Genomic DNA, 16,299 nt, shown 5'->3' with positions numbered 1-16,299 from the left:
AAACTGCACCTTATGTTCAGAGTATCAGTGGACATAATTGTATGATACATTTATTGATCTCAATCTATGCTTAGAAATGTGGCACTTGTGCTGAAATGGTTCCTGCAAGGGGGAAATCACCCCAGTCCTCTTCCCTGGAGCAAATACTGCCATTCTCCAACAGCTGCCAAGAAACAAGTTCCATGGCCTTACCCTGTAGGTACTGTCAGAAGTCATGTTGGGGTTAGGGTGGTGGCAGTTCTCACTGCTTCATCTCAGGATTGTAGCTGTGCCCCCAAACTCTCATGTCTTTCTCTCCCATGTGTTTACAGACCTGTGCAGTGGTCACTTACTCCAAAGACTGGATGAGTTGAAAGGTATTCTCAGAGGAGATAATTTTCAGTGTTTACAGGATCACTTTGACTGAAACAGGGCAGAGAGAAACCCCACAATCCATAGCAAGGTATCCAAGCATAGTCACCCATGAGTCAATGTCTGAACACATGCACTGTGACAGATTTGTCCACATTCTGCTGAAGAAGATGGGGTTTTATCAGCTCTGGATCAGAAACACAGCAAATAAGAGACATAGTTTTGGGCTTTTTTGGTCAAATGAGGTGACTCACAATTTCCTCCAGAAGAACAGAGTCAGTCTTGCTCCTACCCTTGTTTAAAGATTGAAAGAGATAAGGACAGAGCTTGAGTACCTACAACTTTCCCAAGCAGACATTGGGTGACTTCAGAGCTTTGCAGCCTGTTTCGAGGGAAGGGTTTGACAGGCAGGAAGTAGGCAGGAGCAGCTGAGAACAGGGCCAGGAAAGTAAGTTTCTTGAAAGATGAAAATCTTGCTGCAGAGGAAATCTTCTCTGAGTAAAGTTACATTTTACATTTACTATCTCAACTGATAGTCCTGATCCAAACCTGGGACTGCCATTATTACTGTCTGTGGATAGTCCCATTCCTGATCAACTGCTCCTGAGTTTCCTTTGGCTCTTTTTCAGAACATGAGGATCATTTTCATTTAAAATGTGTCACTAATGTTTACAGTAGCTGCCTGAAGTGTTTTATGAAGAAGGATCTCCATGAGATTCCCTAACAGCAGAGACCTTTAATCCAGCTGGTTCCCTGAAGAAAGTATTGGTATGTGTTCCATGAGTTAATTACTCTTCTGTATTTCAGTCCTGTCACACTCTCCTGGTGATGTAAAAGGGTTGTTACTGTGGCAAACATTATCTGTGTCATACCCTGCTGGCAGTGGGAAATTCTTCTTGGGATGACGGGTTTCCCTGGCTTTTGGGATCGTGACAGAAAGCTACAGGAGCAGGGGTGGCACGGCTGAGGTGAGGGTGGAGAATTGCTGTGCTCTAGCTTTTCTTAGCTACAAGGCTCTTATCTGGAAGTGGGAAGTAGAGCAGCCGTGAGGCTGCTGGAGAACAGATTTTCCCAGCTGTCTTTTTCTCAAAAAAAAAAAAAAAAAAGCAAGGATTTTACATTCCTTTTTGCATCCTGGTTTTGCAGCATCACTTGATGCTGCAAAACCAGGATGATAATTCTTATGCTAAGCAAATGATTATGACGAAATTAGGAGTAGGAATTCAAGTATTCAAATATATTTACTTTGATTTGTGGAGGAGTTAAGAGCTGCTTGCTATCTGAAAATATCCATTGACTTTATATCCCTAGATTTTACTTCCCTAGTCAGCCAGCTAGGGAATATTCTTCATTGGACCTGTTTGTGAACAGAGAAGGACTTGTGGGTGATGTGATGGTTGGAGGCATCTTGGGCACAGGAATAATGAAATTATACATTTTGTGATTCCTAGAGAGTAAGAAAGGGGGTGTCAGCAGAACTGCTACCTTGAACTTCTTGAGGCAGACATTAGGAGTCTGGTTGACAGAGTCCCTTGGGAGTCAATCCTGAAAGGCAAGGAAGGCAGGAATGCTGGGCATTTTTTAATAAGGAAGTCCTAAAGGCACAGGAACAGCCTGTCCCTGTGTGCCAAAGAAAGAGCTGGTGAAAGGAGACCAGCCTGGCTGAACAGGGAGCTTTGGCTGGAGCTCAGGAAAAAAAAGGGTAACTTTCACCTTTGGAAGCGGGGGTAGGCAGCTCAGGATGACTACAGGGAATGTCATGAAGTCAGGCAGGGTGAAAATTTGAAGGGCCAAAGGCCAAATAGAACTCAATTTGGCTATTGCCATAAAAGACAATAAAAATCTTTCTATAAGTACATTAGCAGCTAAAGGAGAGCTAAGGAGAATCTCCATCCTTTATTGGATGTTGGGAATATAGGGTGACGGAGAATGAGGAAAAGGCTGAGCTATGTAATGCCTTCTTTGTCACAATCTTTAATTCAGGCCAGTTTTATTTTGGGTACTCAGTCCCCTGAGCTGAAAGACAGGAATGGGGAGCAGAATGAAGCTCCCATAATCCCAGGGGAAATGGTCACTGAGCACTAAGACACAAGTTTTGAGGCCAGAGGGGTGCACCCAAAAGTACTGAGGGAGCTCATGGAAATGCTCACTGAGCCACTTTCCATCCTTCATCAGCAGTACTGGTGCACTGGGGAGGTGGCAAATGTGACACTGAGTTACAAGAGTGGCCAGGAGGAGGATCTGGGGAGCTACAGGCCTGTCAGCCTGACCTTGGTACCTGGGAAAGGCACAGAGCAGATTGTCCTGAGAGCCATCACGTGGCACATGCTGGACAACCAGGGCATCAGGCTCAGACAGCACAGGTTTGGGAAACAGATGGTTTAGGAAACTTAGTGGATGAGGGAAAAGTTTTCCACAGCATTCTTCTAGAGAAATTGTGTGCTCATAGCTTGGAAAAGTGCACTGTTCACCGGGTAAAAAACTGTCAGGATGGCTGAGCCCAGAGACTGGGGGTGAGTGGATTCCATCCAGCTGGCAGCCGGTGCCAGTGGTGCTCCCCAGGGCTCAGTGCTGGGCCCAGCCCTGTTTAAGCTCTTTATCAGTGATCTGGATGAGGGGATGGAGGGCACCCTCAGCCAGCTGCAGGCACACCAGGCTGGGTGGGAGTGCTGATCTGCTGGAGGGCACAGGGCTCTGCAGAGGGATCCGGACAGGCGTGGGGGTTGATTTTCTCCCAGTAACAAGTAATAGGACAGAAGGAAATAGCCTCAAGTTGTAGCTGGAGAGGTTTAGATTGGATATTAGGAAACATTTCTTCACCAAAAGGGTTGTCCATCATTGAAACAGGCTGTCCAGGGAAGTGGTCAGGTTGCCATCCCCAGGGTTATGTAAAAGTTGTGTGGATGTGTCTTTGTGACATGATTTAGTGGTGGACTCTCAGTGCTGGGTTGGAAGTTGGACTTGATGACCTTCAAGGCCTTTTTCAGTCTAAAGAATTGGGTTATTCAATGATTTCTCTCTGAGATGTTGCATGGAAAGGAAGTACTTACAGTTAAATTCCTGACTCTCTTGAGTCTCTTGAAGTAAAATTCCACTCGTGTTAGCAAGTTGTTTCTGTTTTAGTTGCCTGGATAGTGTTTACTCTGCATTAATATTCATTGTCCACTCATCAATTTCATCAGTATAAATTACTGTATTGTTTTATGCTGGACATCATGGAAACTCTGCTGTGCTTCTTCACTTGTTAAGAGAGGGTCAGAGCATAACAGCAAATCACGTAGTAAAGGAACTTCATACTGAGACAAATAAGCTTTTCTTGAATTGATGCATGACTATAGTGATTTCTGAGTTCCTGACAACTAAGAATAAGCAATAAACCTCATGCTGTCCCTCTAGAAAATGATCAGAATGTCTATCAGCTACTTTTTACCATTCTTTAAAACTAGTTTATGGGAGTAATTGGGGAAGATTGTAAAGCGAAATGCTTTGCTCAGGACATCATTTAGCAAAGTAACAATTATGCTTCTGTGCCAGACAATCTTTGGCTACAGAAATCAATTTTATAGACTAGAGAGCCTCACACAGGATTAAGAAATGTGAATTCCATGGGTGGGGACTAGTTTTTGTTGTTGTTTAATCAGGTCCTCAGAGTGAAAGGGTTATAACTATATTAAATTAGAAAAAGAATTATGTAGAAGATATATTAAACCACAGACAAAGGATGACAAAATGATGAAATGATGACTTGGAGAGTGTGAAAGGAAGTTTAGCATAGAGAAGAACAGCACAGAAAATACGGGTTTAAGCCTTTGAAAATGAGCAATGATATGTTGACATAGGCACCATTGGTTTTCAAATGAGAGTGACAAAAATCCTAGATTGGTAGGTTTGGGAGTGTTTTCTTCTGGAGAGTAATGAAAATTAATTTTTCCCATGCAGACTATCTGAAAAAAAAAGAAAGTAATTTGACTAAATAGCTCTATTTTCATACCAAGTACTTACTCTTTGCATTAATACCTCGCATCAGGTTTTGTGTCACAACCTCAGTGAAGTTACCTATAGTCTGTGACATTCCTGGTTCTTTTGCAATAAAGAACTGTATTGTAATCTCCTCGGCTGCCCAACATGGAGCTCAGGTTGATGGGAATTGGAGAAAAACTTCACAGAATAAAATGTGACAGTCTGTAACATACACAAGTCGCAAGCAACGTAGAGCAATAACAAGTAAATGTTAACAAACAGAGCGAAAGAGAGAAAGAGAAAAAAGAGAGAAATGTGAACATGTAAAAGAATTAAGATTCCTATATAATAAATTCATTTTAGTTACCCCAATATTCTAAGGCCATTAAAATCAATATCTTTATCTAAGTATGTTTATTAGTTTATTAGTTTCCTGGGTTTTATATTACTGCATATTTTGAAAGTTGTTATGAAGCTCTTCTGAGTACTGAAGGACTTTACACTGGCATGAGAGCAGAATTTAGTATGCTACATGAATTATGCAGAATCCTTCCAACCCAACCTACCTCTTCAACATTTACTCACCACCGTGTCGACCTGGGTCCCTCCAGGAAGCCGTGTCCCCCAGGAAAGGCACTCCAGTGACGGTGGTGACCGTCTCTCCCAGTACTAACTTGGCCAACATAGTAACGTCACTCCCAGAGAATATCACCCTTGACAGGTACTACTTCTTGAAGTGAGGTGACAGTATGTTGGCTGCCTACCTACTGGTACTGCTAGAGAAGTGCAGGAGCTCTAGGAAAGTCGATCCAGTGCATCTTGCTATTTACAGGCATTACTGGATAAGTGCTTAATGCAGTGCTGAGAACGGTTGCTTCTGGAAATTCTGCATTGCAAAGAGCTCTGGAAGATCCTTCCTAGTTTTGTCCTGATCCTCTTGGGGGTTTACTTATACCTGCCCTCAATGTCTGAGAGTCTCACTAACACCAGGGGTTCATTGACAGGTCAGGTAGAGGTTACAGGAAAATGCAGTCAGGTGAGTCATGTTACCATCTTATATTACTGCTCTGACTGAGGAATACAGTATGATGATCTATACAGTATGGAAGGTGTCTGAGACATGGAAAGTGGATGAATGAATACAAAGAACAATGACAGCAGGAATGGTAGAGTGCTTGTTATTTTGGCTTTGTGCTTATAAACAGACAAGCAAGTCAACAGAAAGCTCAGAGAAAATATCCAGCAAGTATAGTCCAAGAGGGATACAAGCAAGTGGGCTGGGCACAGAAACGGGACCTCATACCCTACACCTCTTTGTCCCTGGCCTTTTGTAGTAACAGGTAAGTGATCTGGAGTGTTTAATTGTGCTGCAGCAGAAATGCACTTTTTGCACAATGGTGCCTTTTCTTGTATCTGTCCTGCAAACACCACCCATACTCAGTACAGCAGAAGGAAGAGATGCCAAGAGTATCTCTTTCATATTCCAGGAATGCATTCTGCACTGGATGGCATGGAAGCCATGTGCTTGAGAAAGAGGATTTACCATATTTATATCTGCTTTGTGCTGGAGAATTGGCACAGGTTGGCCTTATTTGGCTGAAGTGCTTGTATTTGTGTTTTCCCATGACTCCAAGTGCTTTGTGCTCATTAGGTTATTAAGGCATGAAAACTCCTAGAATTTATTATTTAGTTCTGCATTTGTTTTTTAGCTTAGTGCAGTCCTGTGCCTAAACACACACAGCCCTGGTTCTGGCCCACAGGGTTTGTGTGGGGAGATTTTTTAATTTTAGAATCTTTTTTTTGTGTCTCACCTAGTGCCAGAAAAAAGCAAGAAACATACAGCACTGAGCTTGGATACATAGCTCCGCCTCTTTGTTTTCAAATTACTTGATAAAGAGGATGTTATTTTTCACTCGCATTCTAAAGTCAACAGTAGTACAAGTGACACCCACCAGTTTTGTCTCTACAGGAAGAGACAGATGAATAATTGCACAAGGTATTACATTATATTAGTTATAGATTCTGCTTTACATGTGACCCTCAGCTGTGAGGATGCAGGAATGCCACAGGGGCAGGGGGCAGGAATAGATCCAAAGTGCTTCCACAGAGCTGTAGGCACTTAAGTGACAATATTGAATTAGAGCTGCAGTCACCTGTGATCTCTTATGGAGAAAGGCACCCCCAGAGGACAACTCAGGTCATAAATGAGTAGATTACTGTCAGAGGCTGCCTGATTCTTCTTCCAATATAAGGGGCACCTCAGACAAATTAAACTTAAGTTAGATGAGAATAACTGAGTGTTATTCCTTTTGTTTTGAGCTGTTAGCAATTTCCCCATTAGATCCCAAAGACTCCATCGTCAGTGATATCAAGATGTGATCATTACCTCATTTGCTATTTTGGAGTGAGGAGTTTTGGACTTTAAAGACTAGGAAGGCTAAGTATAGTGAGGAAAGAAAAAAACATCTCCCTATTACCTTTTTATATACTTTTTATGTCCATTTAAACACCTGAGCTTTTTGAGCTGAAACAGACGTAAGATCTTAGCAGTTACTTTGCCGTCTACCGTCCATCTTACAGAGAGGGGCAAAGGTTTTATGACACTAAAATTAGATGAGACTTTTTAAATAATGTTCAGAGACCCTTGATCAGAGGATTTGTTTCCCAGAGGTTTGAAGGACCACCACAGTGACTACATACCTATGGCTTTAACAATGCTTTGCTCTCCATAAAAGCCACCGAGGTTCACAAGCTGCAGTGAAATGTTAGGCAGCAGAATGGGCCTCTGACAAGAGCTGCCTAGAGTTCCCAGCTCCCACTGAGCACTGGCACTAGAATTACAGTGCTCAGCACGCTTCTGACGTTAGAGCCAGTGTGTTGCACAAGGAATACAGGTTATTTAGGTTATGATGACAGAAGAGATGAAAAATGAAGCCCTGAGAAAAGAGCAGCTCCTTCAGAAAGCATGAGTGATAAAGCTGGAATGGGTAATTCCACACGATTTCTTTAAAAGGAGATCAGCTCTCTCTTAGGAAATTGCATTGAAATAATGGGTTCCTAACATCATATCTTGTTCCAGTTCATCTGACCATGGAGTACACTGGAGTCACTGCAACTCTGTAGCTTCCTTCTGTGGTGATAGACTTGGATTACTTTAACTATTCTAACATCAGGATAGTCTAGGAGTGGGTTATTGAAAATTGGCTTTGGGGCAGAGAAGTAAAAGAACCACAGAATGTTTTTCTGAAGCTGAAGTCTGTGTTAGTAATGACAGACATTTCCCCTCTCCTCTTAGATACCGCAATTCTAGTAAATTTTTTTGGGGTGTATTTTACAGCTGTGCAATGAATAGAGAATTTTGCCACCAGTACACTGTGAAAGAGCCTGCACAATACATTTGTATGAATATAGGATATCCTTGGAGTATAACTTAAGTGAAGCTGCAAGTAGAGGGGATCAGAGAGGTGAGAAATTCTTAATCTGGCCCTGTTGAAGTCAATATAAACCTTTTGTGTGCTGGTGTTGTAAATATATATATGAAGAGAATAAAAGGGTTGGGTAGAATTCTGAACAACCCCCAAAGAACCCATCTCCTTGGCTTATGTATCATGAATAGCTGGATGGCACCAGACAGTACTGTAGGCATCAAATGAAGTTATGAATTCCACTCATGTTCTAAATTTCTTTTACAGTGTTGGGAAGTTACATTCACTGCTTCATCCAGTGATAACTAACTCTGAGATGTAACCATGAAGTCAACTTGTCCAGCAGGTGAGCACACAGTTCATGTAAGAGAGGGGCTGAGAAACTGGGCAACACTTTAAAAACAAAACTGAGAGCTTTTAATATTTGTTTTGCATATTTTGAGGTCTTCTTAAAATTTGCACCTTAAAATATTTCACTGTGTACTGGATTAAATTATTATACCTGTAGGACAGTGTGAGGTTTGGGAAAAAAAATCATATTTAAGTGGTTGGAACTGTTTGGTTTTGTTTTTTTTTTTTATTCTGTTATAATACTGACTGTTTAGAATACTTGAGATAAAAGACACTCCAGCATAGCAGACTGTGGTTGATTGATGTTTTTTTAGTTAAATTCAGCTAGATGGAGATGTTAGAATTTGGTGGGTGTATGTTAAGTGAGGGGACACACAGTTCTCTATAGTTTCAGATATCCCCAGGTCAAGGAGTTTTAGTCAAATTGGTCAGGTGAAATCTGCTGCTTTGTATCAGGCCCAGTTTCACCAGGCACTCTTTAAGCAGTATCTTGGGAATTTATGGGCAGCAGAAATGGCTTTGAAGACAATGTTTTGTATAGGGGAAATTTCTCCTTTCTTAATGTTGCTGGTGAAGGTCTGCCTGCAGCTGTAGCTCTGCCATCCTCTGCTCTGAAATGCCTTTCCTCACTTCTGCTGCTTTCCCAGCCACCCACTGGTGGGATCAGACAGGATGGAAAACAGGAAGGGTTGCTGCAGGAAGAGGAGGTATGGTAGAATGAAACTCTGACATTCTTAAACTCTGACAGATTAAAGTCAAGTGCTGTTAAATAAAGATACCCTCCTGCCAGGTGTAGATTAGCCCAGGACTGAGCTGCTGAGAGTGTTGAGGGCAATAAAAAGATTTAATTCAAACCTGCCAGTCTTTAAATTCAAAACATCTTTGCTTTGGCTGCAAATGACCACAGCATCATGGGCAGCAGCTGTGCAGCCTGTGGGCAAAGCTCTGCTGTTTGCATGCCTGTGCCAGGAAAGTGCTCCTTATCCTGGGAGGAGGCACCAGGCAGAGCTGTGCTGAGCTCTCTGTAGAGCCCTCTTGGCCCTGAGGGCATGGACCAGGAGCAGATGTGAAGTGCTGACTTGGAGAATGAGAGAGGGAGTTCATGTGTAGAACTACTTCATGCTCAGCCTTGTTTGGTGATGTGTTTAATCACTCCACCACAAATAATATATAGAATTAATAACTTCATATGATGTCCTTTACATCTGAGCAACTAAGCAGGATTTTTGTTTTTTAATAACATACTGGATACAAATCACATGATCTTATATGACCTAGACACTGTCACACTGAAGCTTTACAGTTAAAAATTACAAGAAATTTTCTGGACAACTTGGACACTATTTTAGAAAAGTTAGGCACCCATTCTGTGTTCCTAATGCAATATTAACTATAATATTAACTATAACTAGTTGTTTACAGTTAGATGATGTTAACCATCTTTTCACTGCTTGCAAGTCCCTGCTTTCATATAATGTGCTGGTAATGGTTTCAAAAACAAGTCAGTTCCTGCGAATGCTTCGTGTTACAGATATGAAACTTAACATTCAAGGCAATGCAGATCTTGTCTTAACAGTTTGGTTCTGATCTTAGTATTTTTTGCTTTTCTCCTGCATACATATAGATTGTTCCCTATTTGGAAGCGAAAAGATGCAGGCAATATTTTTTGCTGTTAGTGGTGCATAATAATTATCAGAAACAGAATTCCAGCTACAGTTACAATTTTGTTAGCTGAAGTGTAAGTGTGCTTTGTTACTTCTTAAAATATATATGCTTGTATATGTATATAAAAATAGTCTCTCTTAATTATTGCAGAAATAGGTAAGTTGCTGCTACTATCACTACTTCATGGATATTGTGGTAACAGCTGAGTTTAGAGCACTGACGGTGGCGAAACAGTTCCACATTGAACCAAAATTACATGTATTCTCAGGATACCAGTGCGGAATTGTACTGAACTTGTAGAGTGCCTGGTCCTCCAGTTCCCAGAGAGGACCAGGATAGGTAATGGAAGGAATTTTATAAAGTCAGGGATTTCTGAACTGACTTCACTTTGTAGCTGACTGCTAAAGTACCTCAGATTCTGGCATTTCTTGCAGTTGGAGCAGTTGGCACATTGCTCATGGTAGGAGACACACAATACTGCTGTGCCCTCTTTCCCTCTTGATCCATGATGCTACAAAAGCATCTGCTTTATGAGGAAACTTGCTGCTTGAACATGAGCAGTGATAAGCATTTGCAACCTGAGGGGAATGGATGATAAAACCATCGCTTATGTGTGCCAAGGGTACAATTGGTACAGTCTATCAGTCACGTGAATTGTGATTGGCCTGTTGCAATGGAAATAGCCTTTAACAAAAACAAAATGAAAGCTATTTACCTTTTGAATGGATTTTACATACTTGCACAGAAGGGAAAAGAAATAAGAAAGGAAGAGAAAAGAGAATAGGAAAGAAGAGAAAAATTCCCACCAGCTCTTCCCCTTCAAAATCAGCATTGGCATTGGTGAAGTCACACACAAAGGAAAGTCTCACTTTCTTTGTGCTTCTCACAATGACATCAACATGCATGGCTATGAGATGATGAGAAAATATCTCACTCACAATGAGTAACAAATCAGAATTTCCTTCAAAGCAAAAAAATGATAACACAAGACCATCATAGGTATATGCTAGCTCTTCCAAAACACCTCTTTGGAACTCTATGTCAGTTGAGATCACTTGGCTGGCAATCTGTCCTTTCTAAAACAACACAGGGGTATATTCTGAAAAGGCTGAAGAATGTCTACTATGCAACTTGGCTGGAACATCTGCCAGAAATGAAGTTGGCATTGTTTTCAACATGGTTATCTACTTTCAAATTACTCCATAGAATAAATAGTGATATTCCATGGGTAGAGGTAGATTATGGGGTTTAAAAAAATCAAATTGGAGCCCCGTAATTTTGTGTGCTATAGGAGTCTCATAGAACTGAGATATTCCCATAATTAACCACTAGCCATGGGATATTATAATATATTCCATGGTGACTAGTATTCTTTCCATTTCCCTCCCCCCTCCCAGCAGAATTAATATGGTTAATTTAGCTCTGGTTTCACCTATTGCTAACATGAATCAGTACAATTAAAAATAAGAATGAGGCAATCACTGTTTAGGCCAAACCAGCCTGGTAATGACCAGTCAGACCTTTTACAGTTGGCCTTTGTTGCTAGAAGGTTGAAAGAGCTGTAACTCACCAACCCATACTTGCAAAAGGAGAATGTTTTAGAAAATGTGGCTCGTCATAGTTCTAAATGCTAAATTCTAGTGGAATATTATAGAATAGATTGATTTGCATGCCATGGAATAAACATCCTTACATCTAGTCTTGTCTCAGAGTGAGTCATTTTGCATTAGTGTCAAGAATTTGAGCTGTTGTTCTACTTTGCAGTTAATCATCAGAAAGAGACTGGATTGTCTCATGAATATGCATGATGGTATAGTTGTCCCTTCAACTTACTAGGCACCTAGTTTCTGTAATGAGATGTACAATATCTGCCATTTAAACAGCTGAAAGGTCCCAAATGGGAACAAATGAGAAAGCATCTGGCTGTTTCAAATTCCAGCCCTGTTTTGTCAGAAAGCTCTGTAATTGCTGAGTACTTGGCTCCTACTCTGCTCTATGAAGCATTCAGCTCTCAGGAGCCTCTGAGATGCATTACACAGTCCAGCAACACAGCTGTAGAACTCTCAAAATTCTTCCACTAGATGTAACAGCTTTCCAAAATATCTTGAGACTTGTATGCCCTTAACCAGGACCAAAGTTTGGGCTCCTAGAGCGTGCTCTCATCCTTAGTTTTGCTGATCAGCCTCCACTGTACCATTTGTCCCTGCAACCTAGACTTCACACATATTATTCACTGTGTGATGGTGGGACTAGAATGGATAAATGTGCTACCCATTGCTCTAAGAAAGCAGTCTGGCTGAATCTTAAATCACTACGCGGGATGGAGGTTAACGGTCAGATGGACATTCCTCTAAGAGGTTTCCTACCTGCTCTGTTAATTTCTAAAATTTCTTCTTGGGCCAGTGGGCAAGTGTCGCTCTGAGTACTGTGGTGTGGAGAGTTTACGACAGATTTACAATAATTGGGGGATCCCAGCTGGGGTGGCCTCGGGATATGCTTCTTTTTTTTCTTTGGTAGCTTCTGCTTAGCCATAGCTAAGGAGTAATACATTCCGAAATTGTTCACAATGACAGGGACAGGCATGGCAATGGTCAGCACACCAGCGAGAGCGCAGAGGGCCCCCACCAGCATGCCTGACCAAGTCTGAGGATACATGTCTCCGTAGCCCAGGGTCGTCATGGTGACAACAGCCCACCAAAAGCCGATGGGGATATTTTTAAAGTGTGTGTGTTCACTGGCACTAGGGTCATTTGGTTTAGCACCTATTCTCTCGGCATAATAGATCATCGTGGCAAAGATTAAGACGCCCAATGCCAAAAATATGATGAGCAGCAAGAATTCGTTTGTGCTGGCACGGAGGGTGTGTCCCAAGACCCGCAACCCGACGAAGTGGCGGGTCAGCTTGAAAATTCGCAGGATTCGCACGAAACGGACTACGCGGAGGAAGCCCAGGACATCCTTAGCAGCTTTGGAAGACAGGCCACTGAGTCCAACCTCTAGATAGAAAGGCAGTATGGCCACAAAGTCAATGATGTTCAAAGAGTTTTTGATAAATTCCACCTTGTTTGGGCAGAAAGTGACTCTCATCAAGAACTCAAATGTAAACCAGACCACACAGACACCTTCGATGTAGGTGAGAAAGGCTTCCGTCTCTGCTTCCCTGTAGTGCCGCACCTGCGTGTCATTCCCGATGAATTCAGTTTCTGTCTTGTTCACAATGGGGTTAAATCTCTCGTGGGTCTCGAGGCAGAAGGTGGTAATGGAGACCAGAATGAAGAACAGGGAGGCAAATGCCACATACTGTGGAAAGAAAGATATGAGAGAAACGTTAAACCATAGGTTAAGTATGGGGGCTTTGATTCTGAAGCACAGGGAGAGGCAAGGGCTGTATTAAATGTGAATATAATGCCAAGCTTTCTTCCTGTGGGCTTAAGATGCCAAGTCTCACCTGCAAAGACAGCCTAACATTCAGCCTGGGAGGGAAAGCAGTATATAAGTACATGCTAAAATCCATTCTTATATGGATAGCACCTTAGTGTGAGTGTAAATTTAAGAAAGCACTTAAATCTTAGGACTGTCTGTGGGATTTAAGGTTAAAGGCATATTGAAATTGTACCTTCCTGAACTTGGTTTTCTGTTACTTCCTTGCCTTAAAGAGAGAGCACACCTTCCAGGACAACTGCCAGGCAGTACTTTTCTCAGCATTTTCTCAGCAGTATCGTGGCTGCTCCCAGCTTAGTGAGAGCTGTGATATTTCAGATCTCAGAAAGGTGCTAGTAAATACTTGTGGCAGTCTCAGGTGGGCTCTACAGCAAGGAGCAGAGTCCTTGGCATCATCAGACTTTCTTGGCAAACCCAGACACAGGTTGAGGAGTCACATTATCAAACAGAGCTCTCAAATGCCTCTGTTCTCAGTTCCCTTCTCTAGATCTTTTGGGAGTGGGGAAGAGGTTTCAGATAAGCCTGTCGTCTGATTCCAAAGGACACAGATCTATTGGCTTTTGCCAGATACAATTTTCTTTCACAATAATATGTATGAGGAGATTCTCATTACAGTGTAAGACTTGTACCAGAATTAGATTAATTTTTTTTAAAGGATGTTGGATTGCTATTACAATCTGGCCTTGAAAGTCTCCAGGGATGGGGCATCCACCAACTCTCTGGGAAATCTGTGCTTGTGTTCCACCACTTTCATTGTAAAAAAATCTCTTCTAGTATGAATCTTCCCTTGTTTAGTTTAAAACCATTACCCTAGGTCCTGTCAGGACTTACTAAAATAGTCAATCTGCATCTTTTCTTATGAGCTCCCTTTAAGTATTGACAGGGAGACCTTGTTGGCATCAATAAGATCTCCCTGGAGAATTCTATTCTCTAAGCTGATCGACTCCAGCTTTTTTAGCTTTTCTCAGTCTTTCCTCAGCCTAAAGGAGTCCTCTTGGTTGTATTCCATGATAATTGAGGGGTACAGTCAGTGCAGTCAGGCCAAAATTCACAAGTCTTGTAACCACAGTTGCCCTGCTCAATCCTCCTTTAATCAATTAAGTAATTTGCACATATCTAAGTCTTTGTGTGTTGGAGTAGTACAGTCATGGTACCTCTTGCCATTCTACTTCCTACATCTGTTATCTTGTTGTTTGTCTTGTGTGTCACCTTGATAAGATATGTCATATAAGGTATTTCCCTGTCTTTATGAGCATGAGTAACTGTGATAATAAAAATATTAGTTTCCTGTTCCTTTTAGTTTCCTGTTACTCACAGTGTCCCTTTTTCAACAGTGTAGTCAACACAGGTTAAAAAGAACTAGTTTCTTCTAACTGGGTGTTGCCAGTGAATGCAGTGCAATAGCCTGAACAAAACTGCTGCCAAAGGAACAGACCCTTTAAAAATAACCTATACTTCAAACTATCAAAACTCTCCTGCAATCAAGATATTCTTCCTGTCTGCCTTCCTGTGTGGAACTACTACAGAATTACACTTGACCTTCTACATTAGCAAAGTCAAAAGCATGGATTTACCACATTTTGAGGTGAACCATTTAATAGAATACAAAGAAAATGGAAAAGAATGAAATCACAAAATGATTTAGGTTGGAAGGGCCCTCTGGAGGTGGTTTGGTACAATTTCAAAGCTGGACCAGGTTGCTCTTGCCTAGTCCAGGTGTGAGTATCTCCAATCTGCCTCTCTGGGCAGCCTATGCCAGTGTTAGGCCAGTAAGAGCAAATAAGTTTGGAAAGATACAGAAGCAAAGAGACTCTTCTGCTTTTCAAATTCAGATTTGTTGCCAAAGAGATCAGAACCACTGTCACAGATTTAAACAATAAAGCAATAATTTCCCCTAAAAACTTCATCTTCTCATAGCACTGTTATGTGAGGATCTGCTAAACATGCTAATATGTGCTAAAATCAATGCCTAATATATCTGGGAGATAAATAATATGAAGATTAAGGAACTTGAGAAGCAGGATTTTGGGGTATATTATTTCTTGACAGATTCTCCTGTTAAAGAGGGAAATTTCTCCATGCAACATTTCTCCGTCTGTAAAATAGGTGGTGTTAATCATGTGCTTTGTGATCCTATATACATGTATGCAGGTTCTATATGCTTTTATTTAAATGTTAATGGGTTTAGTATATCAACAGTCTTCCTGAAAAAATCACTTTTGTGTACGTTATCAATAGTACTCAGAGATTAATTGTCTGTATGTGAGTAAAATGAGAAACCAAAAGCATCTTGCACCAAGCAGTCAGGAAAATGCTCCTAGCAGCCTGAGCATGTCTGCTGTGTTCCAGCCCGGGGCAGATTGTTGCACAGAATCATAGAGCCCTGAGAATTCAGGCTACAGAAGGAAGTGCTGACATTTCCTTAAAACAGGTAGCACTCACAGATGAGAAAGAGAGGGGAATAAAACCATTTTGCATTTTAAGGGTTTATGAAGATGGCCTCTTTCCTTATCCTGACTCCAAATGCAATTGTCTTCTTGGTGTATACAAATACATCTGAGTGAGTTTTTCCTCCTTAGAACAACCTTCAGGCTGACCTTGCACAGCAAGTATTTTGAAACTGATGTTTTGCTATATTAAAGAGAATAAATAACCAATTCTGACCAGGCATTAAGTTTTCTGCAGTGGTACAGGCTGGCAGTGCTATTGGCAGAGAACATCACACCCATGATCTTTCTCTTTGTTAGCCCTTGTGTGCTCATACCTTGGCTTCACAAGGTAATTGAGAGCTTTTAGTCCCCACTTCAGCAGAGCAGGAAGCACCTCCTAAATGAGTGTGAAGTGTCTGCTTCCTCCTATCTGGTTTTAACAGCATTTTTCCCAGGGATGGGCATGTTTTTGTAGGCTTTGTGGCTTTGAAAGCATGAGTCTGCTTTCAAGATTTCATTAAACTATGTCTGAGTAATGGTATTGACTGGAAGAATCCCAGTATTTTTCTCCAATTCAACTTTTCTCCAATTTAAGTTCAGAAATGCCTGAAAGTCAGGCCTGACAGTTTGTTCACTGGCATCCATCTCTGATAGATTTATCACCTGCAGCTTCTTGG

The 16,299-nt window shown here is 41.5% G+C and overlaps 1 protein-coding gene across 5 annotated transcripts in view; it reads right to left on the bottom strand.

Annotated features, from left to right (window-relative positions):
* Positions 1 to 16,299, bottom strand: part of KCNC1 (potassium voltage-gated channel subfamily C member 1) — a 124,802-nt gene that overhangs the window by 25,706 nt on the left and 82,797 nt on the right. For all 5 annotated transcript variants that reach the window (XM_039706970.1, XM_039706971.1, XM_039706967.1 and 2 more), the window contains exon 2: positions 12,119 to 13,052. In XM_039706970.1, the coding sequence (XP_039562904.1) occupies positions 12,119 to 13,052 (934 nt within the window). The remainder of the gene's footprint in view (positions 1 to 12,118; positions 13,053 to 16,299) is intronic.

This window comes from Passer montanus, unplaced genomic scaffold (genome assembly GCF_014805655.1).
Source record: "Passer montanus isolate IOZ18808 unplaced genomic scaffold, ASM1480565v1 scaffold2, whole genome shotgun sequence".
Lineage (NCBI taxonomy): Eukaryota > Metazoa > Chordata > Aves > Passeriformes > Passeridae > Passer > Passer montanus.
The sequence above is the reverse complement of the archived record's forward strand: the minus strand, read 5'-3'. Positions and strand labels throughout refer to the sequence as shown.